The sequence below is a fragment of the Pieris napi genome, chromosome Z (genome assembly GCF_905475465.1).
Source record: "Pieris napi chromosome Z, ilPieNapi1.2, whole genome shotgun sequence".
NCBI classification, from domain to species: Eukaryota; Metazoa; Arthropoda; class Insecta; order Lepidoptera; family Pieridae; genus Pieris; species Pieris napi.
Window position 1 is genome coordinate 10,112,654 of NC_062259.1, and position 20,762 is coordinate 10,133,415.

At 30.4% G+C, this 20,762-nt stretch overlaps 3 protein-coding genes and 1 long non-coding RNA gene across 7 annotated transcripts in view; 2 read left to right on the plus strand and 2 right to left on the minus strand.

Annotated features, from left to right (window-relative positions):
• LOC125062415 (discoidin domain-containing receptor 2-like) overlaps positions 1-2,488 on the minus strand; it is a 39,216-nt gene extending 36,728 nt beyond the window's left edge. For both annotated transcript variants that reach the window (XM_047668331.1, XM_047668329.1), the window contains exon 1: positions 2,176-2,488. The gene's annotated coding sequence lies outside the window, so the exon portion shown is untranslated. The remainder of the gene's footprint in view (positions 1-2,175) is intronic.
• Positions 2,489-3,511: 1,023 nt separating this feature from the next.
• On the plus strand, positions 3,512-7,712 carry LOC125062494 (ubiquitin-conjugating enzyme E2-22 kDa). 3 transcript variants are annotated; one of them, XM_047668477.1, is made up of 4 exons: positions 3,512-3,959; positions 4,569-4,695; positions 5,515-5,658; positions 6,258-7,712. In XM_047668477.1, exons 2-4 carry the CDS (start codon positions 4,687-4,689, stop codon positions 6,639-6,641), a joined length of 537 nt encoding a protein of 178 aa, XP_047524433.1. In that variant the 5' UTR covers positions 3,512-3,959; positions 4,569-4,686; the 3' UTR covers positions 6,642-7,712. The 3 variants fall into 3 exon arrangements, 2 of the variants coding, with proteins under 2 accessions (XP_047524433.1, XP_047524432.1); XR_007119276.1 differs by lacking the exon at positions 4,569-4,695 and having other exon boundaries at positions 3,516-3,959; positions 6,258-6,732; positions 6,772-7,712; XM_047668476.1 differs by lacking the exon at positions 4,569-4,695 and having other exon boundaries at positions 3,516-3,959.
• Positions 7,713-9,242: 1,530 nt separating this feature from the next.
• The window catches only part of LOC125062424 (bestrophin-4), a 39,352-nt gene continuing 27,832 nt past the window's right edge, over positions 9,243-20,762 (plus strand). The window contains exons 1-2 of the mRNA XM_047668348.1: positions 9,243-9,682; positions 15,025-15,135. Coding sequence (XP_047524304.1) covers positions 9,612-9,682; positions 15,025-15,135 — 182 coding nt within the window. The 5' untranslated portion in view covers positions 9,243-9,611. The remainder of the gene's footprint in view (positions 9,683-15,024; positions 15,136-20,762) is intronic.
• LOC125062426 lies at positions 15,328-18,469 on the minus strand. The gene is made up of 2 exons (XR_007119266.1): positions 16,671-18,469; positions 15,328-16,540 (listed from the first exon to the last, which is right to left on the minus strand). It is a non-coding gene; the product is annotated as an uncharacterized LOC125062426 (long non-coding RNA).

The following is a 20,762-nucleotide window of genomic DNA, read 5'->3' on the forward strand; positions in this document are numbered from 1 at the left end:
TAATCTACTTGCATAAGAAAAACTCTGAATGATATTTGAAATAATACCCCATGAAAAACAATCGTGTGTTTGAACCACGCGGCAGTTCTGACGGGATTCCTCATTATTTTTGTGAATAACAATGAGTGTTTGATTTATTTACATCTTAGCATCTACTGACTTGTGAATTAAACTATGTAGTGTTTGCTTCAAAACATAGGTTTTAACTACTACAACTAAACATTACGAACACATAATCGTGGTACGACATTAGCTATATTTTTTACATCCAACCCGGATACTAAACTAGGGTATTCACTTAAATAAGCTTAATATGATTACATATACAAAATAATACTAACGCTAGAAATGAAAACAAAGACCGCATGACAATGGCTACCTCGCAACAAAAGGAAAGATGTTTTTAAAAATATGTTGCCCAGAGGGATCTAATTGGAATAGTTGAACAGACAGAACAGACTTTAGTAATACATATATTTGGGTTGTCAGTCTTTTTACTCAGACTACTGTCACGTACAGGTCACGTGAATAACTAGACACTATCCAGATAGAAGGATCTAAAAGAGAAAAGAAAAATATATATATATTTTTCTTTTCTCTATTATATATAACAATGAGTTATGTAAAACGAACTTTAAATGTTATTTTGAAGAATATTTAATAATGCTGTGAATAATAAATATATACAAGTATTCCTCAATCATAATTTAATCTTATCATACACAAGTAAGCGATAATAATAATTTGTAATTAGCTACAAAAATGTTATCAGTTGTATGGCATACACTTTTGTGAACAGTTAAATTAAATCTGAGATGATTTCTACATTTCTTTATGAACAGTATAGTAATATAATTTTCATTTTCAACACAGTTGATACTTAATATTATTATATGTTTCTAAAAAAATATGAATTGTATAAGAAAAATGGCAAAAAATTATATTTTCATTAACAAGGCCCTGCAGAATCAATGATAATTTATTTGAGACTCGTGTCAGTCTGACATTGAACAATTGTGGTACTTTTTGTTTTGGCTTTGTCGAGATAGTATATATATCACCAAAAGCCAGTGAATTAGCATCACTTTCATCTTTGTTGCCTGTATTTCTTGTTCTGATAAGCATTCTGTACCTGATACAATCTGGCAACACAACTTTTGGATCTAAGTCATTATGCTTTCCATCCCTGTACCTAACTCTCAACGGTTAAGTCAACAAGCGTGACTCCCAGATTAAACATTATTAGCTTCTATTAAGAATTTCATACTAATTATAATTTGATAGTTATAGTAATTAGATATTTGGCCTCTCTTTATTGATTCACATTTAAAATGTATCTTTAATTTAAATAATAAAAATATAAGTTACAATGGCAATTACATAAAAATATTTATTAGATAATTACATCCTGAAATTATGAATTAATTGGTATTTGACCTATTTGTATTATGTCATAAACAATGGATGGATTTATTTTAATCTGGCTTTCTTCACTTTTTCTAATATTTAAGGTGCATTTGAACAATAAGTAATTAAGTACATTAAATAATAATTATAAATAATTGTTAGATGTAACAACATTGTCATGTCAATAAGTCACTTACATTAATGAAATTTAAGGATTAAATTAATGTTATTTATAAGTTTCATAAAAAAAATTAGAAGTACATATGTTTGTTTTTTTGCATCTACAAAACATGAAATTTAATATAATATTTCTTCTGAGCAATATAACTTTCATATATATAAATAATAATTTCTTTTAATGTATGTCAATTGTATATTTTAATTCAATATATAATAGGTATAAATTTAATAAACTAAAAAAAAATGTGGACTATATTAGATATTTATCAATTTGTAAACAATAATATTATGTATATGATTTTTACTTATTGCTAGTTCGTTTATAGCTTCGTAAACAAAAAAGAAGTAATAGATATTATGTACTCAAAGTATAAGATATAAATGGTACATATCTATCAACGAGTGAGGCAAAGCAACAGAGGGGCCATTCAGCGCTATCTTTCAATACTAATTTATTTACGTTTATCCAAGTACGTTTTGTAACAAAGGGCTTCTCAAATATTAATATTAGGGATAGTGATAATTCCCTCAAGTAGTGTACATACCGAAACTATATCTAGCAAGACAGTAATATAACGTTAGACTCACCTTACGCCAGGTACATAGGTGAAACCCGGTAACATGGGGAGTAAATTAGCATAACTTTGTCCTTACACTGTCAGAATAACAATCCCAAACCATACTTGTATAACACTTATCGTCTTACTGCCACTGTTGATTGTCCGTATTTTAACATTTTGAATGCATGTTTATTTACCATGCAGATATTTTTAATACAAAAATGCTAAATACGCAAACATTAAACAGATTTTACCAATCGACCTCAGCACTAAGTAACTCGCTCACTCAGCAATCGGTACTATGCAGAATGCTGAATTGCTGAAGGCAATTCCATAGAGTAAACTTACTAATACTGTAGCGGAAAGAAGCGAGTATAGATATATCATATATACGTTCATAACTCTGTTACTCTATGGTAAAAAACTATTATATATGACAGAGCGTAAACCAATCACGTTCCTCGCAATTATTATTTGTGGTTGCTATCACAAAAGCATAGACTACCCGACTTATTAAATAAACATAATTAATTTTATTTTTGCTATCATGATATGAATTATAAATATATCAAACTTTTAAATAGTATATTTTCATGGTAAAAAAAAATATAAAACAATTCGTCGCAAATAATGTATTATTTTAGAAAAAAAAATTGAGTCAGCCTTTTTTTAGAACGCAGCGTGTACACTGTACGCAGCATTCGCAACGGAAGCTGTCAATAAGGTAACTTTTTCTACCCTTTTTGTAACATTTCTTATGGATGCTTCGATCCTATCAGTAGTATGTTATATAGCTTATTGCTATCATCGATTAAAGGACGACCCAACACACTATTTGTTTTTTTAATTCGAGCCAACGGTTCCTAAGATTTATTCAACCAAACAAAGAACCTTTTCAGTTTTATAATATCTGTATAGACACATCTATACTAGGCACATGCAGTCAAACTTTTGTAAGTTTACACTTTTTAAGAAAAACTGTTTTAACTACAATAATTTACACGTATACGTAGCTTGTATGTTGAAATTAACAAAATATTTACGTTATTATAAAATCATTTGAAGCATTAAGAGAAACTGTGCACGCTACTGCTTTAATATACCCAGTTTCGTACTTTTGAAAAAGACGGAACATTTTCTTCTTAAAAGGCCAACTTAGCATCTGCTACGTTTTTCCTCAAATAGGAAGGAAATTTGTCAGTATGGTAACTCTGAAAAAAATTGCAGAGGCCTAAATCAAGGGAGTTTTATCTGTTACATAGTTAACCTAATCTGTACACACTGTATATTATTATCTTTATGGATAGAGTTTCCTTGATCCGATTTGGTGAATCGTCAACAACTGCATCCGATCGGAAGATGGTGAGGACGAGATCTTTAAAAAACCGTTCCAAAGTGTTAAAAGCTAATTAGATTACATTTAAATATTAATATTTTTCATTTATTTCAAATAAGAGTTGGCCTTAATGTTCCATTTTTATTCTTAGGTAGTTCCTACATTATATTCTGCAAAATATTAAATCCGGTCGTATCTTATGTCTAAGGGATGCTATGATCCGATCCGATCTTTTCTTCAAAAATATCGTCACATCCCTAAACTTAGATATATCTACATTTTACTACCTACAAGTGCAAAATATAGTTAACAAATTTTACTGCCATAGTACGGAGCACGTACCTATTCCTAAATTATTATTAATTTCTCTACATAGAAGTGACCTACGCTCAAGAAATTATAATATTACAAATATGGCAAACATAGCAGCTAAACGTGTGAAAAGAGAAATTAAAGAAGTAGTGAAAGGTGGAGAGGTATGTTTGTTTTAAGTTTATTTTGTGTCAATTGTTTTAACCATTTTGCATTGTGGATTTAGCTAAAGAAGGGTCATTACTTTTAATAAAAAATGCTTAATTTGGATAGACTGTGCTCGCGAAATAAGAATATATACAAAGAAATGTAATAAAAAAACTTCATGATTCAGCATATTCTTTATTATTTTCATGACACTACTACAATTTTATATACCCTCATGTTGATCATTCAATTGAATGTTATTAATATGGTCATTCATAAAACAAAGCCTAACTTACAACAATTCTTAGCACATAAAAGTGAAGCCTAACAAAGCATAATAATCATTTAATTGTCAAGTTTAATAAGTAAGTCTTTACAAATTAATACTAAATAAATATAGGATACCAGGGTTAAATTATCTCAATTTAAAGGGTAATTATTTGTACATACTAATGCTATAGCTTTTTTTATTGAAACTTTGGTTAAGCTTTTTATTTTAAAAATATGCAGTTACTGTATTAACTAATAAGTTATTACAGTTAAGTATATTAATTTGTTATAGTTATTACTAATAATTAATATAATGTGTTCAAATTTAAAAGTAAACCTTAATATGTTATTCACAGTTATACTTGGAACTTCTTACATAAATTTGTCTCTGTAATACTTAATAATCATTTTATATACCAATCAATATGCAACATGGTAGCTGCAATAAATTAATGTTAGAGTTCAATTAGTTTAATGTGGAAGGTTTGTATTGGTTTTGCTTTACACTTTTATAAAAAAGTTGTAGGCATTAATGCAGATCCAGAGATTCAAAACTTAAACTGTAGTGGTTCTTTTTTAAATAATTAATGTACCAGTAATTTAAAAAATAGTCAAGGTAAACAGGGCTTTGATTGACTTAATGATATTTATGTTAATATGTTTGAATTTTTAGTAAATGTAAATGTTAAAATTTGAATTGTGTTCTCCAGATGTGAACTTTGTATTGCTAATGAACATCTCAACCCTATATTGGCATAAGTCTTAAAAACTAGTTATCAACCACTCATACTGTGTAATAAGTGGTGTCTCAAGCAATATTAAAATTAAAACCTTTATTAATGAGAAAAAAATAAAAAAATGGAATGATTTGGATTTTATGGGTCTAGAAGCTTAAGATACTTCTCCATGGCCACTTATAATATGATTGCTTGATGCCGAAAGCTTGCAACAACACATACACGGGACTCGCTATTGTTCATAGCAACAAAAGCCCTGTCTACTTTCCTCTATAAGCTTAAGATACTGCATTTATATTGATAACTTTTGAATTGAGGTGTAGAAGCTATGCATGTATATATTAACCCTTATTTTTCATCACTGTGGTAGTACAAGGTACCTAGTTGCACTATGAAAATAATAAATGTGATAAAGAATTCTTAAAATAATTTAGGCTTAAAGTATGTTTAAGAATAAGACTTACAGTTCATTAAATTACCAAATAATGGCACCTAAAAGAGTAACTGTTTTTTGTATTTATATCATAGAATGGCTATTGTACATTTGTCCCTCTACAATTTTCAGGGTTCATTGAAATTAGAAGTTGTAAGTAATAGTTGGACAGATTTACTTGGAGAAATCACTGGTCCACCTGATACACCATATGAAGGTGGGATTTTCAAACTAGAGATCAAAATCCCAGAAACATATCCATTTACTCCACCAAAGGTATGTTTAACATGTTTAATACAATATTTGTAATGACTTAACATACTACATGTATTTTATAAGTTTAGTTTAGTTTTAGTACACAATTTTATTAGTTTCTTGTCGTAGGCCTCGTGTTAGAATTAATTTATTACATCTTTACTAAGACAATATAGAATCATAGCTAATATGATTGAATGTATTGAAATGAATGAACTTTTGTCCGTTTATTTATTGATTTTTATTACTTAGTCACTCTTATATGTATTATCCTAAAATATTAAGTTCCAAGAAAAATATAAATGTGAGACTGGAGCCAAGTTCTATGTCACAACGTCAATACTGTTCATCTGTGAATAAAGGTATTGTGATCTTAATGGACGCCAGATCTATAAATAAACTGTCACATCATTTTACAAAGGAAAATAAGTGCCGGCCCTAATGTGTTTTTATGTGTATAATGTAACTATATTTTTCATGTTCATACAAAACAATCTTTTGGTTTATAAGGGATAAATGATACATTATGTGACACCCATTTACTTTCTGTTTTCCTTTTTAAGATTGACACTCTGTCCTATAAATATAAGAGATTTTGAAGCTTTTTTTCTTGATTACAGGTACGTTTCATAACAAAAATCTGGCACCCGAATGTATCGTCAGTAACTGGTGCTATCTGCTTAGATATCTTGAAGGACCAATGGGCCGCAGCACTCACCCTTAGGACAGTAATGCTATCTATACAGGCATTACTTGCTGCAGCTGAACCAAATGATCCTCAAGACGCGGTTGTAGCGAAGCAATACATAGAAAACCAACAAATGTTCACACTTACAGCGCGACACTGGACTAATGTCTATGCAGAGGGCCCATCTGGGGTCTGGGAATTTAATCAAAAAGTACAGTTATTGTTAGAAATGGGTGTTGATGAGCACAAAGCGCGCGTAGCTCTTTCAACATACAATTGGGACGTTGAAGACGCAACTGAACAATTATTTAGTTAGTAAAAAGATACATACAATAAATTATCATTAAAATTGCGATTTCACCATACACGTCCATGAGAATGTGTCTAATATAATATATTAGACACACATTCACGAGAATGTGTCTAATATAATATATTAGACACACATTCACGAGAATGTGTCTAATATAATATATTATTATAATAACCAGACTAAAACAGTAAACCAATCAACTTTATACACACAATTTATAGATAGCATAAAAATAAACTATAATATTTCCATTTGCTATAAAACAGCGGGTCTTAATATAGCCTTATTAGTGACTAGGCGTCTACTACGTAGGTGTCTGACGAAAATAATTAAGAATATAATTATTAATTTTAATAATTATAAATGATTTGATGACGAAAAATTGTGAATGCTTTTTGTCACATTACAATATTAAAATTTATACATCAAATATTTGACTGTTCATGATGCCTTAATTTGAATCAAGTTACGCTTACCATACAATGAAATCCATGTTTCAATTTGAATAAGAAATTAAGAAGTTGAATCTAATTTTGTACTAATAGATATATCTGTAATAAAAAATAAGCCATGTGTGAGCTCAAGTTAGGTGTGGACAAACATCGAGATAATTGTTATAAGTATGACTTAACTGAACGCCTAGTTGTAATTTTAAGAAACAACTGGTTCTTATGAATTTTGTAATCATGATTACATTAAACTATTTACTACAAGAATGTTTCTACCAAAATAAGTTGAACAATTTATTTACCTTTAAATTTGACATCATCGATCACCATAGCATACCTAAGCAAAGAAAACTATACGATTAGAGTTATGAAATAATTTAATTATTAAAATTTGGAAATGGAATGTTATCTAGATCAGTGGTGTTCATGTGTGTCTTTTTAGTCGGTATATTGTATATTGGTTTTTCTTTGTTGTACCTACCGCCATTACTATTCTATATATATAATACTAATTTTAATGGTCAAACTTGTTTCACAGTTTGTGTATATACATTAGGAGAAGCAACATTGTAATTGCAATTATAAAAATAAATTGCATTCTTTGTGTTAGAGGAGTAACAAGCTATTGTTTGTTTTATTTCAATACAATCCTAATTCAAATGCTTTTAATTGTAAAGGTATATGTACAAATATACTTACTTGAACAACGATGAAGTTTTTCTTTAAAACTGGCAATTTGGGTGTTTCTTGAAAGTAATTAAATTATTATAATTAACAAACTAATCCATTGTAACATTAGATTATTAGAGTAGTGTAATAATTTGTGACTGAACACCTATAAGACACATTATCTCATTTGGATGTTATAATATGCAGTGAATCAGTAGTAATATTATAAAGAGAAAAGGTTTTAGTAATCCAAGAACTCAAATAATAATGGAGATATTTCTGAAACTTTATCACCGTTCGACACACCCTGTGTACATAGGCTTTATTTATAGGTAAATTATTTAAAAAATAAAAAGGGGAAGTTGAGTCTGGATTGCATGTCTGAAACAGAAACTTTTGATACCGAAAAAATAATTTGTTAATGTACTTTTACTTTAGTTCAGTTTTTTCAAAATCTTAATGTCCTGAAAATGTAACTTTCTAACTGAAAATTATTTGGGCAGTTGTTAATCTTACCCTGAACCAAGATGCTGAAAAATCAAACATTTGAATAAAGCTAGTATAATTTTTCTTTTAAACAATTCTTACTTCTATTTTTGGTGAAATGTCCTTATAAAGTTTATTATTGTGTTATGATTATACGACTGGATTTGGTTCACGTATGCAAATATCGACCCTAGGTATTTCTTAGAACAAATACTGGAATGAGGTATTTTTTTTATCAATAATAATATTGACCCCCCCAAACAACCAAGTATGGTCCAATCGGCGTTCCTAGTTAATAAGTATTACTTAATAAAATTAACAGTAGGATTTCTTACTTCCGCTTTTCTTGTCTGTTCTTTCTGCTATTCAAGTCAATATATAAAAAAAAATAAGTATTGATTCCAGATTACAAGTTTTAATATAATAATTTTTTAAACAAAATGGATCATTAGTTGAATGACTGTTTAAGCACGCTTACTGCAACATATTAACTCACGGGTTTTACCTTGGTTGTAGCTGTCTTTGTCTCGCTTACGGAACCTAAGTTGTGTCTAGTATTGCTAACTCTTTTCGGCACACGTGTGTCAGTCATAGATGAGTCAATATAGATATGAAAGGTGTTTTAGAGTGAGTGCTCATAATGAACTACACTCAGAGAAACAAGAGATAAGGTAGAGGTATTTTTGAATGGAAATTTCTTCCTTCCCAAAAAAAGATCCCTTGTTGGTCTGTTATTAGGTAATAATAATTCATTTTTAAAAAGATTTTTAACACTATTGTAGAATATTTGAAATTGTCAATATAAAAATTTTTTTTTTTAAGTTTTTGTGTTAAATATTATAAGACTTTCTTAATATTAATAGTAAATAAATTGTTAAATAGTAAGTATACGTTGTACAATTTAATCATAAGTCGGAATACAACTACAATATTATTGATAATATCATATTCTTTGATGCAGCAAGCTTGTTCTACCTCAAACAGCCTGTGCCAGCGCAGCCCGCAGGGTTATACTGGCGTAGTCGCATCCGCACGAAACAACTTGAAGTTGACACGGTACACAAATCATCAAGCAAGTTACAACTGGCAATTCAGTTACATTCGCATATTGATGTGGAGCTGGTGTATTCCTGCGTGGTGTTATTTTGTTATAAATTACGAGGGAGGAAACGAATAATATAAACCAGAATGTAACAAAACAAAAGTGAATTTTTAATAAAAAAATCTCCTTAACTCCCTTGTTACTAACGTTGACAAAATACTTTCTAAAACGTATTTAATTTTCCGCGTGTGTCTCGTTTCATGCTCGCGCCAACAAACGTGTGTTTGTATGTATAAATATTAATTTTATCGTTGTTAAACATTCAAAATGACTATATCATATGCCGGTGAAGTTCCCAATGGTAGCAGTTTTGGATGTTTCTGGCGGATACTATGCAAGTAAGTTCAGTTTATTGCGATGAGTGAGTGGCTAGTTCTACAGTATGTTTACCATATCGACCCTGGTCCAGGGCCGCAGGCTCGCTAGAGCTTAAACAGCTGTTCCAAGCAGCGACCACCTTACATAGCATAGGTACCTTGTACGTGATGAAATTGCGGGCCGTTTGCCCGTAGTTACAATTGTTATTACAATGACTCCTCCAGTTATTGTGACGTAGGACTTGTTTTGTTCGTTAAACACCACCCAACTCTTAACATTTTAGAAGTTTTAAATATTTAAGAAAGTCCAATTTAGAAGAATCGTTTGGCCTTCGCGTTGTTGTTTTAAAGGTGATGGATACGATTAGTCCAAAGTGAACTGGTGTTCAATGTTGGCTCATTTGGCCCTGACAACGAAAAGTGGCGAAAGTTAACTGTGACGCACTATAAAATACCTACTAACCTTTTCAAATCAATCGGATACAGCTGATAAATACGTATTTTATGATTACTTGGTGCTTTTAGAATCGCCGTAATAAAATCGCAACGATATACATGCTTTATTACTACGTGGCTTTTTTACTGAGAGAATGTTTCTTAATTGCAAATGCATAATTGTTAATAATATGTAAGTAAAAGAATTTACAAGCCAGGTCTTGCACGATCCGAGTTCAAAATTCAACTAGACCTGTTTTTATCTCAGCAAAAAATCATGTATTCATAATTCATTTCGTTTTGTATTGTACATAAATGTTCTATAACTGTAGTGAGATCGAATTGTATATACGTAGATAAATAAATAGCAAATTCTTTTGACAAGAAATTTTAAAGTCAATTTAAAAGTTACATCAATACTGAATGATAACAGTAAATATACATTTGAAGCTAAGGTATTAACATTGGTCTTCTTGCGTTTGAATTACCTATCGTGAAATTCAAACTAAATACCGCTACTTTTTAGTTGTTTGACTACCTGCTTATTTGTTTTGCTTTTCACCAATGAATAGCAACGGTAAAATGTAATGCATACGATATTTTTAATTTACAATTTCTACAAAATTATTTCTGTATGTACCTATTTTACCTACATATCTCAAAAGACTAATAAATAATTTGTCTAGCCGATGTTGTATTAGCCGATGATGTTAGGAAAATATCACAATTACCACTATAAATATCCATAAAAGCCTCTGTGACGTATCACAATCATTCGATTGTAAATAATCTTTGTGTTGTGATGTATTCATATCAATAGGCACATCAAAATAAATGTAGTATTATACTGGTGACAGAATTTTTAAAATCGGTTCGGTAAATACACAGTTTACGTTTTAGGATTAATCTTAAAAACTCTTTATAATATTCGCAATGCTTTATTTAAGAACGAAATTCAGTAAAAAATACCAAATTTTAATGTTCGTTACGTAGTACGCCGTTTAAAGTAAAAGTGTTTTGGAGAAATGATAATTGTTACGAAATAATCGTGGTTCGTGATCCGTTGCTAAGCTTCCACTGAATAAATTAACCGCGACTGAGTTTCTTTAAAACACGAAGTTTTGACGAGATTGACGTCGCGTTCAATCTCAGAATAGGGAATAATTTACGTGCAATATCGTGTGAACCTGGCCGATTTTTGGTAACGAGGGCTATTTTTCCCATTATCTTTTTCGCTAATGATCCCAACCGCGCGTAAGCGATCGTCCTTCAGGACTTAAAATACTTTAGTATTTAGCATTGATGCACCGCACCAACTTCTCTTTTGATTTTGATTGACATCCATACAGTTTACGAATTAATGACAAATTATATTTTAGAAAAAAATTAATTCTGCATCTTTTTAACAAAGACATAAATATTTTAACGTTGAACCAGATAGCCGTATTTTGCAAGTGATTAATACAATACATGCGCAAAGTTATATATATATAAATTATTTAGTTTTTCTTTATATTTTTTGTGCTTCCGGCCGTCGCCTCTGCTCCCTTCGCTTGATCCTAACTGTATAGGAGATACCTAAAGTTTCATCACAATTGAAATAATGGATGACAAAGGACAAACACTATTTCCACGAATTTTTGAAACAATTCGATCATAATTTACCTATACTTACCAGAAACTGATGAATTTTAAATTCTATCACAGACTACATTAATCCAGAAACTCCAATAAATTATTTTATATTAATCCTATTTCCAATTATTACTGAATGAAAAATAAGTATTAGTCATTTACAAGATAAGATGATATACGAGAGATACATTAAGCCTCTAACTTGGTATATATATTAACCAAAAGCCTCTATGTAATTTGGAAAATTATAGCTTTTTCACCTCAAGTTTCGCATAAAACTGTATGTATATGTTATGTTGGTTTGTGTACGCTTCAAAAACTCAAAAAGTTCTGCACCGATCGAGCTGAAATTTTAGCATGATATAATCCGCATCAAGGATTCTTTTTATATATTTTTTGTTTATAATATTTTCTTTGTTTTGTTTCTCATTTCTCAACCATTCAATCACAATGTGCCACAGCGAAACGTGGCAGGGAACAGCTATATTTTCATTCTATGTACAATACATTCAAGTTACCTAAACACAACAAATTACTACACCTTAGAAGGCATTATGGCCAACCGCAGTTTTCTCTTCCTTTTTGCCTTTCACCTCTATCCTTCTAGTAGAAGATCCCGCTATACAACGACCTTCACCGAGATGCTTATTTAATGAAACATATTTTATATTAAATTTAATATGTCAATAAATATAATCCATATGGGTTGTCTAGCAAATTTCAGTCCAGAGTATGTTTAATTAATAATTTAAAAAAAATATTTTTTCAAACATTTCACCGGTATGATTATTAGATAAATTCTATACCAATCGAAAGTATGAAGCCCATAGAATATGCAAACTTTATGCTGCCCATTCTTATCCGGTCACAACTATCGGGTTGCCTGGTATAAACAGGTAATTCTGTACTAGCATTTTGCAACGGTCTGTTTATTGAATGAAATTTAAATTAAATTAAAGATTATTTTATTCTGAACACGGTGGTATAGGGTTGTCTGCGAAAAATCAGTCCAGAATTGCGGTTGTCGAATTTTAAAAAGTAAAATATTGCTCCAAGTGAATGTGTGTGACTGAGAGGTCCCAACCGACCATCCCATGCGATAGAAGAGGACACAGCATAGCAGCTGTTTAAAGTCCGCCCACTTAAAGAATGAGAGTGCGCATGCTATTTGGGCTTGGAAAAGAAAAGGATAGCGATGGACTCGTATAATTATGCATAATTTTGGAGTAGTTTATTATTTAAATACAGAAATAGTTATTTAATTTTTTTTAATCAATTAATTATTTATGTGTATATTTTTTATGTGACACTAAAGTATATATACATCTTTAGTAAAAAAGAAGGTTGTAGTGATTCATATATAATAATACCCTGATTAAAAATATTGATTGAAAAAAATTAAAAAATTAACTACATGCAAATTATAAATCTATAAAATATGTAAACAGAGAAATTGAAATCAATTGAAACTATTGGAAAAAATTCAAAACCCATAAAAGTGAATTTTTTTAATCAGGGTAATCTTGCAAAATTTATTTTTATTATAAGAAGACAAAATAAAAAAAGAATGCGTGTACTTATGTACGCGAGTAAGAAGTTAAACTTCTTTGGCTTTCTTTAGTTTTTTAAAATATGAAATAATTAATAACAAATATTTAACGTTAATAATATTTATTATTTAGTATATTATTTAATTATTAATTAATATGAATAATTATTTATTATTTTATTATATTATTCATTCAATTTAATAACTACGTATGTTTCATAACCTTTTAACTAAGTAACAATAGGTCTTTGTGAAAAAGCATTCCTAAATTTCTTTGAAAAAATAATTAAAACTCCTTTATTTGTTTAAAAGGTAAATGTCATTATGGTAATTTAAAATTCTTAGCATAGCTGCTAACTTCACGCATATTCTATTTCTTTCTACTTGTAGATTGTCTTATTTCGATCTCGCTCGCGCACGCTCGGCGCCCATACTGATAATTTAGTGTCACGGTGCGCGCGCATCGTAAAATTTCACTCTCATCAATTTTTTATAACGCGCCTAAAGAAGTATAACTTCAAAAACAACAATTAAAAAATTACTTCTATTTATTGTAAAAAATTAAAAATACAATTTTTTTTTTAATTATTCAGAATCCGAGTCATAGGACATAAAACTACGTTCTTCAACTTCTGAATCTTCTTCGTCATCACTTTCTGTTTCACTTTTTTCGACAATGTCTTCTATCTTTACAGGTGTATGATCCCCAATGAATCCTACTGGTTTTAAATATTCATCTAAGAACCGTCCGCAGTTCTCAGGCTCAAATTTCACGCATATTGTATCCGTTGCATTAAGCCACATGGAATTTACGAAAATAAAATATAAAATATATATTTTAATATATACATATTATATTTTAATATAGAAATATAGAAGATCTATTAGCTAAGATAATTTTAAATCATAATAATTTTAGCAATATTTTACTTTTTAAAATTCGACAACCGCAATTCTGGACTGATTTTTCGCAGACAACCCTATACCACCGTGTTCAGAATAAAATAATCTTTAATTTAATTTAAATTTCATTCAATAAACAGACCGTTGCAAAATGCTAGTACAGAATTACCTGTTTATACCAGGCAACCCGATAGTTGTGACCGGATAAGAATGGGCAGCATAAAGTTTGCATATTCTATGGGCTTCATACTTTCGATTGGTATAGAATTTATCTAATAATCATACCGGTGAAATGTTTAAAAAAATATTTTTTTTAAATTGTTAATTAAACATACTCTGGACTGAAATTTGCTAGACAACCCATATGGATTATATTTATTGACATATTAAATTAAATATAAAATACGTTTCATTAAATAAGCATCTCGGTGAAGGTCGTTGTATAGCGGGATCTTAGACCATTCTAAGTAAGCACTATGCTTACTTGCAATTCGTATCCAACGAAGAAACCCCGTTACAAAGGCACCAAATGTCACCAAAACACGTCTCAAGCCATTAACAACAATTAAAAAAATATTTAATTGTTGAAAAAAATTTAGTTGAATAAAATTATAAAGTTTTGAAGAAAGCTTTGTTACTCAGGGATAATGTCGCATTCAAAGAGTTAAATAGTTTTTGAAATAGGTAATTAATAAGTATAAATAATGTATAGATTTTCCAAATTGGTATATTATAATTCCTTTACCTTAGAGTCTTAGAAGATCATCGTGACTGTCTCGTGTCTTGTCCAATTACATATGTTCACCTAATTAAGTTTATTATACCACCAATTTGTTTTCAGGTGGCGAGGAAGTGTATATAAGTTGGTTTGGCGCGAGCTGCTAGCATACCTAACACTCTACTATACTATTAACTTATTATACCGTTTTGCTATGACAGAAGAGCAACAGAGGTAAGTTTCATAGTAAGGGTCTCGGGTGGGGCTTCTGATAAGCACGTACATGCATAAGCTCAATAGAGATTAGTCGCTCGACCTGGAGAATATTATTGTTAGTTAACTTCTACTAAAGGCAGCCCATAAGCCAAGTTGCCTGCAACTTAAGGGCGTTTAGAATGACTTGTTTAGTGCGTTGTTGAAGCGCTAATATCGATGGCCCCAACGAATAAACGTGCAATCGAAAAACAACAACTTTTCAGGAAACAACAAAATAGTTTGGAATCACTTTACTTTAATTACATAATAAATAGATATATATAATGAATGATCAAATTAAAGGTAAAAAAAATATCTTTTAGCTCATATATTTTTTATAAAAAAAATATTAACAGTTTTCTCAATATTCAAGAAAAAACATGTTATTTTATTATTGTAGTGAATAATATGTGACTTTTTAACAGTATTGTATCACTGCACGTTTATTCGTGTCATAAATGAAGCATAATCAAATATAGTGAAATGTTACACGGTTATTCTACGTCAATATTTTTTTTTCTGAGCCGTGCTCTGGCTGTCTACAGGCTTATTCTTGTATATTTTGTTGCTTTTTCATGTTTGTAAAGATAGAGGCCCGTTTATTAGCGTAATTAAGATCAATTCATTATTTATGTAATACATCTTTATTAGTGCATGGTATAATAATGTAAATTAGCTTATGATTTTTGATAAAGGTTAAATAAAAAATAATGTTAATAAGAATAATTATTTTTTATTTATCCAATAAGGAACAAATTAAGTACCTATCAGGTATATTATTAAAAAAAAAAAACATGAAAAATTAAACAGAGAACAAGAAATAAGTAAGTACTAATAAATCTCCTCGTCACTATCGTTGGTATTACCGAGGTGGAACCTAATGGCACCAAATTTCTGTAAAAACACTGGTAAGAATGGTTTAGTATGGCTCCTGAGTCGCAGTCTTATTAAATCCCTATATAAAGGGAGTGGTATAAATAGAATTCCAGTGTTTTAGGTTTTCAGCATTTTCTATGGGTTCTCCTCGTCGCCTTCTTGAATTAGTCCTCGTGATAGTTTGCATCTCTTGTAATTCGTCTTCAAAACTGTATCTAAAGTATATTGTACCAGGATGATTATAATAAAAAACTACTTCTTTTATTTGCTCCAATAAATTATATCCCCATTTTTATCTTTCAACCAATTCTTCCCCTTTATTAACTCTTTAAAATCTATGCAATCAGCTTGTGTCATTTGTCTTACCTGGTACTTGTGTCCGGTAACTTTGGCATTCTCTATCAAGGAATACATTAGGTTAGGTGTGTAAATAGTATGCTTTTTCTTGGAACGCTCAATAGCAGCGTGCATAGAATCACCCCTCGATTGGCCACCTTTCTCCAAAAACCTATGAGTAATTTTTATGTTAAATTTCTTCGCCGCTAAAGAAAACATGGCGAATACGAAACGATTACGATTTTGCCCTGCACATGAATCAGATAAAAATATATATTTTTAATTCCTAATTCGACGTGTACCTGGATCAATGACCAAAGACAACTTGCTATTTCTATCGCACCCCTTTTCGCAATCTGACAGTGCCAGACATAGCAGTAACCTTTCTTCTCGATTATATTATAGATCGTGAAATTGTATACAGGATACTTCCGTTCATAATGAAATGTGCCTACTTCACTTTGAGGGATATTCAACACTTTTTCCAGATCAAAACATGCTACAACACTGTCATCTGAAGAAAAAGTTTCTTTTTCTTGTTCCTTTAATTGCCTGACTAATTGCTTTTCTTTCAAGTGCTTTTCATAATCAGCTTGTAATTGTTCGATCCTAACATCATCAGAAGTTTGGTAAATTGAACATATCTCACATAAATCTTTTTTAGGTTTGTGGAAGGATAGGTTAAACTTTGTATTGAAGATTATTTCATATTGGCGTTTAGTTGCTTTGCATGTTTAATTGTACTGGTTGTTTGTATCTATCCATTCCAAATATAGTCGGTGCATTTTAGAGATATTCAAAGTTTCACACAGATATTGCTTTTGGCTATCTTTCGAGAATAGTGTGATTCAACTCTTTCAAATAAATTTATATGGTCGAATATACTTTTTCAGTCTCTTCTGACATTCTTCTTGGCCTGTTCTTATGAGTTCCTCTGTAGTCTTTTAAATAGTTGTCATCTCCCAATTTATCAATAGCTGTGTATACTACTTGCTCTGTAATGGATAATGTATTTAAAAACATAATTTTAGAAACTTTAATCATGTATATCATTAGTATCATCGAGTAGTTGATATGTTAATGTTTGAGTACGATTATTTTTACGTTCAACAATCAACTGTAATCTTTTTGACGTTATCTTTCTTTACATGTCGGTTAATAAAATCTCACTGTCTCTCATGGTCCCCGATAGCCCAAAAACTCAGAAACATTTTACTCCTTATATTTTGATGTATCTTTTCGTAACATTTCAATTTGCAGTTGCATGGAGGTCCAATAGATTTTTCTGCGTTTTGTTTGTTAGTTCTAGCACCCTCATAACTTTTATCAGAATTTTTAAGAATTTAGTTTTTCTTATCTTTCCATAAATTAGGATCTATTTTTCTCTTTTTCGTAAGCTGTTCAATGGGAGTTACGGGTCTTTCCTCCGATGCTGTAGTTGCAACATCCTGTGATATATTTTGTGTTTCAATACTATGTAAAACACCATCTAAATTGGAAATACTTCTTAGATCGTAAGCCTTATTAATATATAAAACAGTCGGCGTGGCTCGCCCCCGCTTCATCCCTTGTCTATACTAACGCGCTATTGCAATAGACACGATCGGAAAAGTATCCGTATATTAAGCGGTTACTAACAATAACTTGAAATTCATGAGCGAAGAATATAAGTGCTTGAACCTTTACGTAAAAGTAGAAGAAAGGAGAGAAATTAGTAAAAGATAATGGAATAACTGTAATTATTATATTCAGTGTGCAATGATGCATTACTAGTAAAAGTTGCTTCCATTTTTACACGAATAATCGTGTAAGAGTAATTGCCGAAAGGATAGGATAGGCACGAGCGGCAGATTGATTTAACACGTTTATTCTGGTGTACTCTAAGAAACAAATAATATGTAATAGGCGCATGTTTTGTTATTCATGATGATATGAAGATATATTTTTTCCCTACAATAAACGAATATTGTGCTATAAAAGCCTTATTTGAAGTCTAAAATATTTAAAAAAAATTATATAGGTGTATGATAGGCCATTAAAACGAAGAAAACGAAAAAAAATTTTTTGGGTAAGAGCTCTTGCATGTTTATTCGTTGGGGCCATCGATATACTTAGCTATTTAAGGACAAAAAGGGAAGAACTCAATTGGATTATTTAATTTAATTAATCCACAATCTCAGATTGAAAACAATCTGAGATCAGACCGTGACACTTGATCGATATCCTATCTGCATCCCAATAACCAAACCCAACGAAGACAATCCATTTTTGGCGACGGATAAATTGCTCTTTGTTGTTCCATTTTACAAATAACATTAAAATATACATGTGTATGTTTAAAACATAACAAACAGTTTTTTTAATTATTTAAAAAAACTGGTGTAAGTTAAAATAATTAACTGTTGAAATCGAGCTTTCGTCAACTGTCATTTTCATACAAAGGTATTACTAAAGGTATCCCATGGATAGCTTGTATCGACAGATGGCTATTACAATCCGTCGATTGGTTTTTGGCACACTTGTTACAACATTTGAGATAACATTAAGATTACTATCTCAGATGGATTATGGATTGAGATAGGTTATTGGGTTCGTGCGTTAAAAGTTACATATTACAGTTAAGAGTTGGTCTTCCCCAATTAAGATCGGAGACATGTTCTATTTGTGGAAAAAGCTTTTAAAAAGGCTTTACTAGGACTGTATAGGCCTTAGAGTTAAAAACATAAAGTATAAAACGTTGGTTCATTAATTTTTAACGACCTATTCATAAAACCTTCTATTTTCGTGATTCTCTGCATAATTATGACTCATCTATTGTTTAGTTATTAGACAATTAATATACAAATAACCTTGATGTTACTCTTTCATTAGGAATGATATTTGTGGGATGAGTTTCACTTAATTTTTCTGACACCGTTATATATTCGTCAACTATGTTTGAGCGAAAACACAATTTTACATAGAGACGGATAAACTCTCACAAATTGTTTACGTTGGTCTATTTACATCTAATTACACTGTTGCGTCAATATATTTTTTATATTTATTTGACTATTTATAACCCTAAAAACAGTGGCGCTTCATCCATTTAATATCTGGGCCTCAGATCTGTGTATACTTGTGCATTCGTGCAACCGGGATTCGAACCGCACGCTGAAACCCCTATATGAACTCTGCGCCCAACCAATAAATCCCGAAGAGAAAAATTATCTCTAACATTCTTCATAACAATCCTGGGTAATACTTAGAAAAAAAAGTTATACATATACTTCTAATTATTGGTAATACATACTTATTTTGCGGTTAACAAATATACAGCGATATAGCTCTGATACGTGAAGTAATGTTTACTTGTTATTGTTAAATAAGATATTTTAATTAGCAGTTATGTAATAATATCCCATTTAAAATTATTATCTCACGGGGCTTAATTTTACTGTCATTTTGTTTTAATCAGCGGAAACAATCGCATCAAGGTTGGATTCTTGCATAGAACGTGAATAATATAATAATTTGTGATGCACTATTTTTCCTTCCTGTGTTTATTAATATTTTAAAATTTATGCAACAAAATATGCCTCATATACAGAATAGCGATGACAAAAACTGTATTGTACTTCAATGTGCATTTAATATGTTCGATGTAAATGGTCGCTGTTTTGGCAAATCAGAATAATATTGAATATCGGGTGATATGTTTAATAACCTTCACGATCGGCCTTTAATAACGAGTTATTGTATTATCCCGTCTTCACCATTTAATAAATACGATTTTTAAACAGTTTTTCATAGACAAAAGGCACAGAAAAATATATAAATTCGCCCAAAAACCTATATTTCCATGTAAAAGAATCAGTCAAACTAGCTAATAAAAAATATACGGCAACCTGCTTCAGAATTGATCATAAGTAAACTTATTTGAATTTAAATCGAAACGCCCAGTAGTGCCAAAAAAATCTTAATTTATCTGAACTCAGGTTTAATAAATCACAATTAATAAGCATATTATTTTCCTTATCTGTTGGTACCTACTGTTACTGTATTCATTACAATAAGTGTCAAAATGTGGTAGCGACTTCAGATTTACAATAATCACTCTCTGAACGTGGCGAATGAGCAATACGCGTGTTTATTTTAACATTATTCAGACTACTTAGTACTTACTGATAAAGAAAATCCACTATTCTCGGAAATTCATTTGAATATGCTCACGAATAACAAGTAGGTTATTTTTTTATATTTGCCTCGCAATTGACACATTTTTGTCTTATCTGTGCCTTGGGGAAAACGTTAACTTGCCTTTATAGTATAAGATCCCGCTATACAACGACCTTCACCGAGATGCTTATTTAATGAAACTTATTTTATATTTAATTTAATATGTCAATAAATAT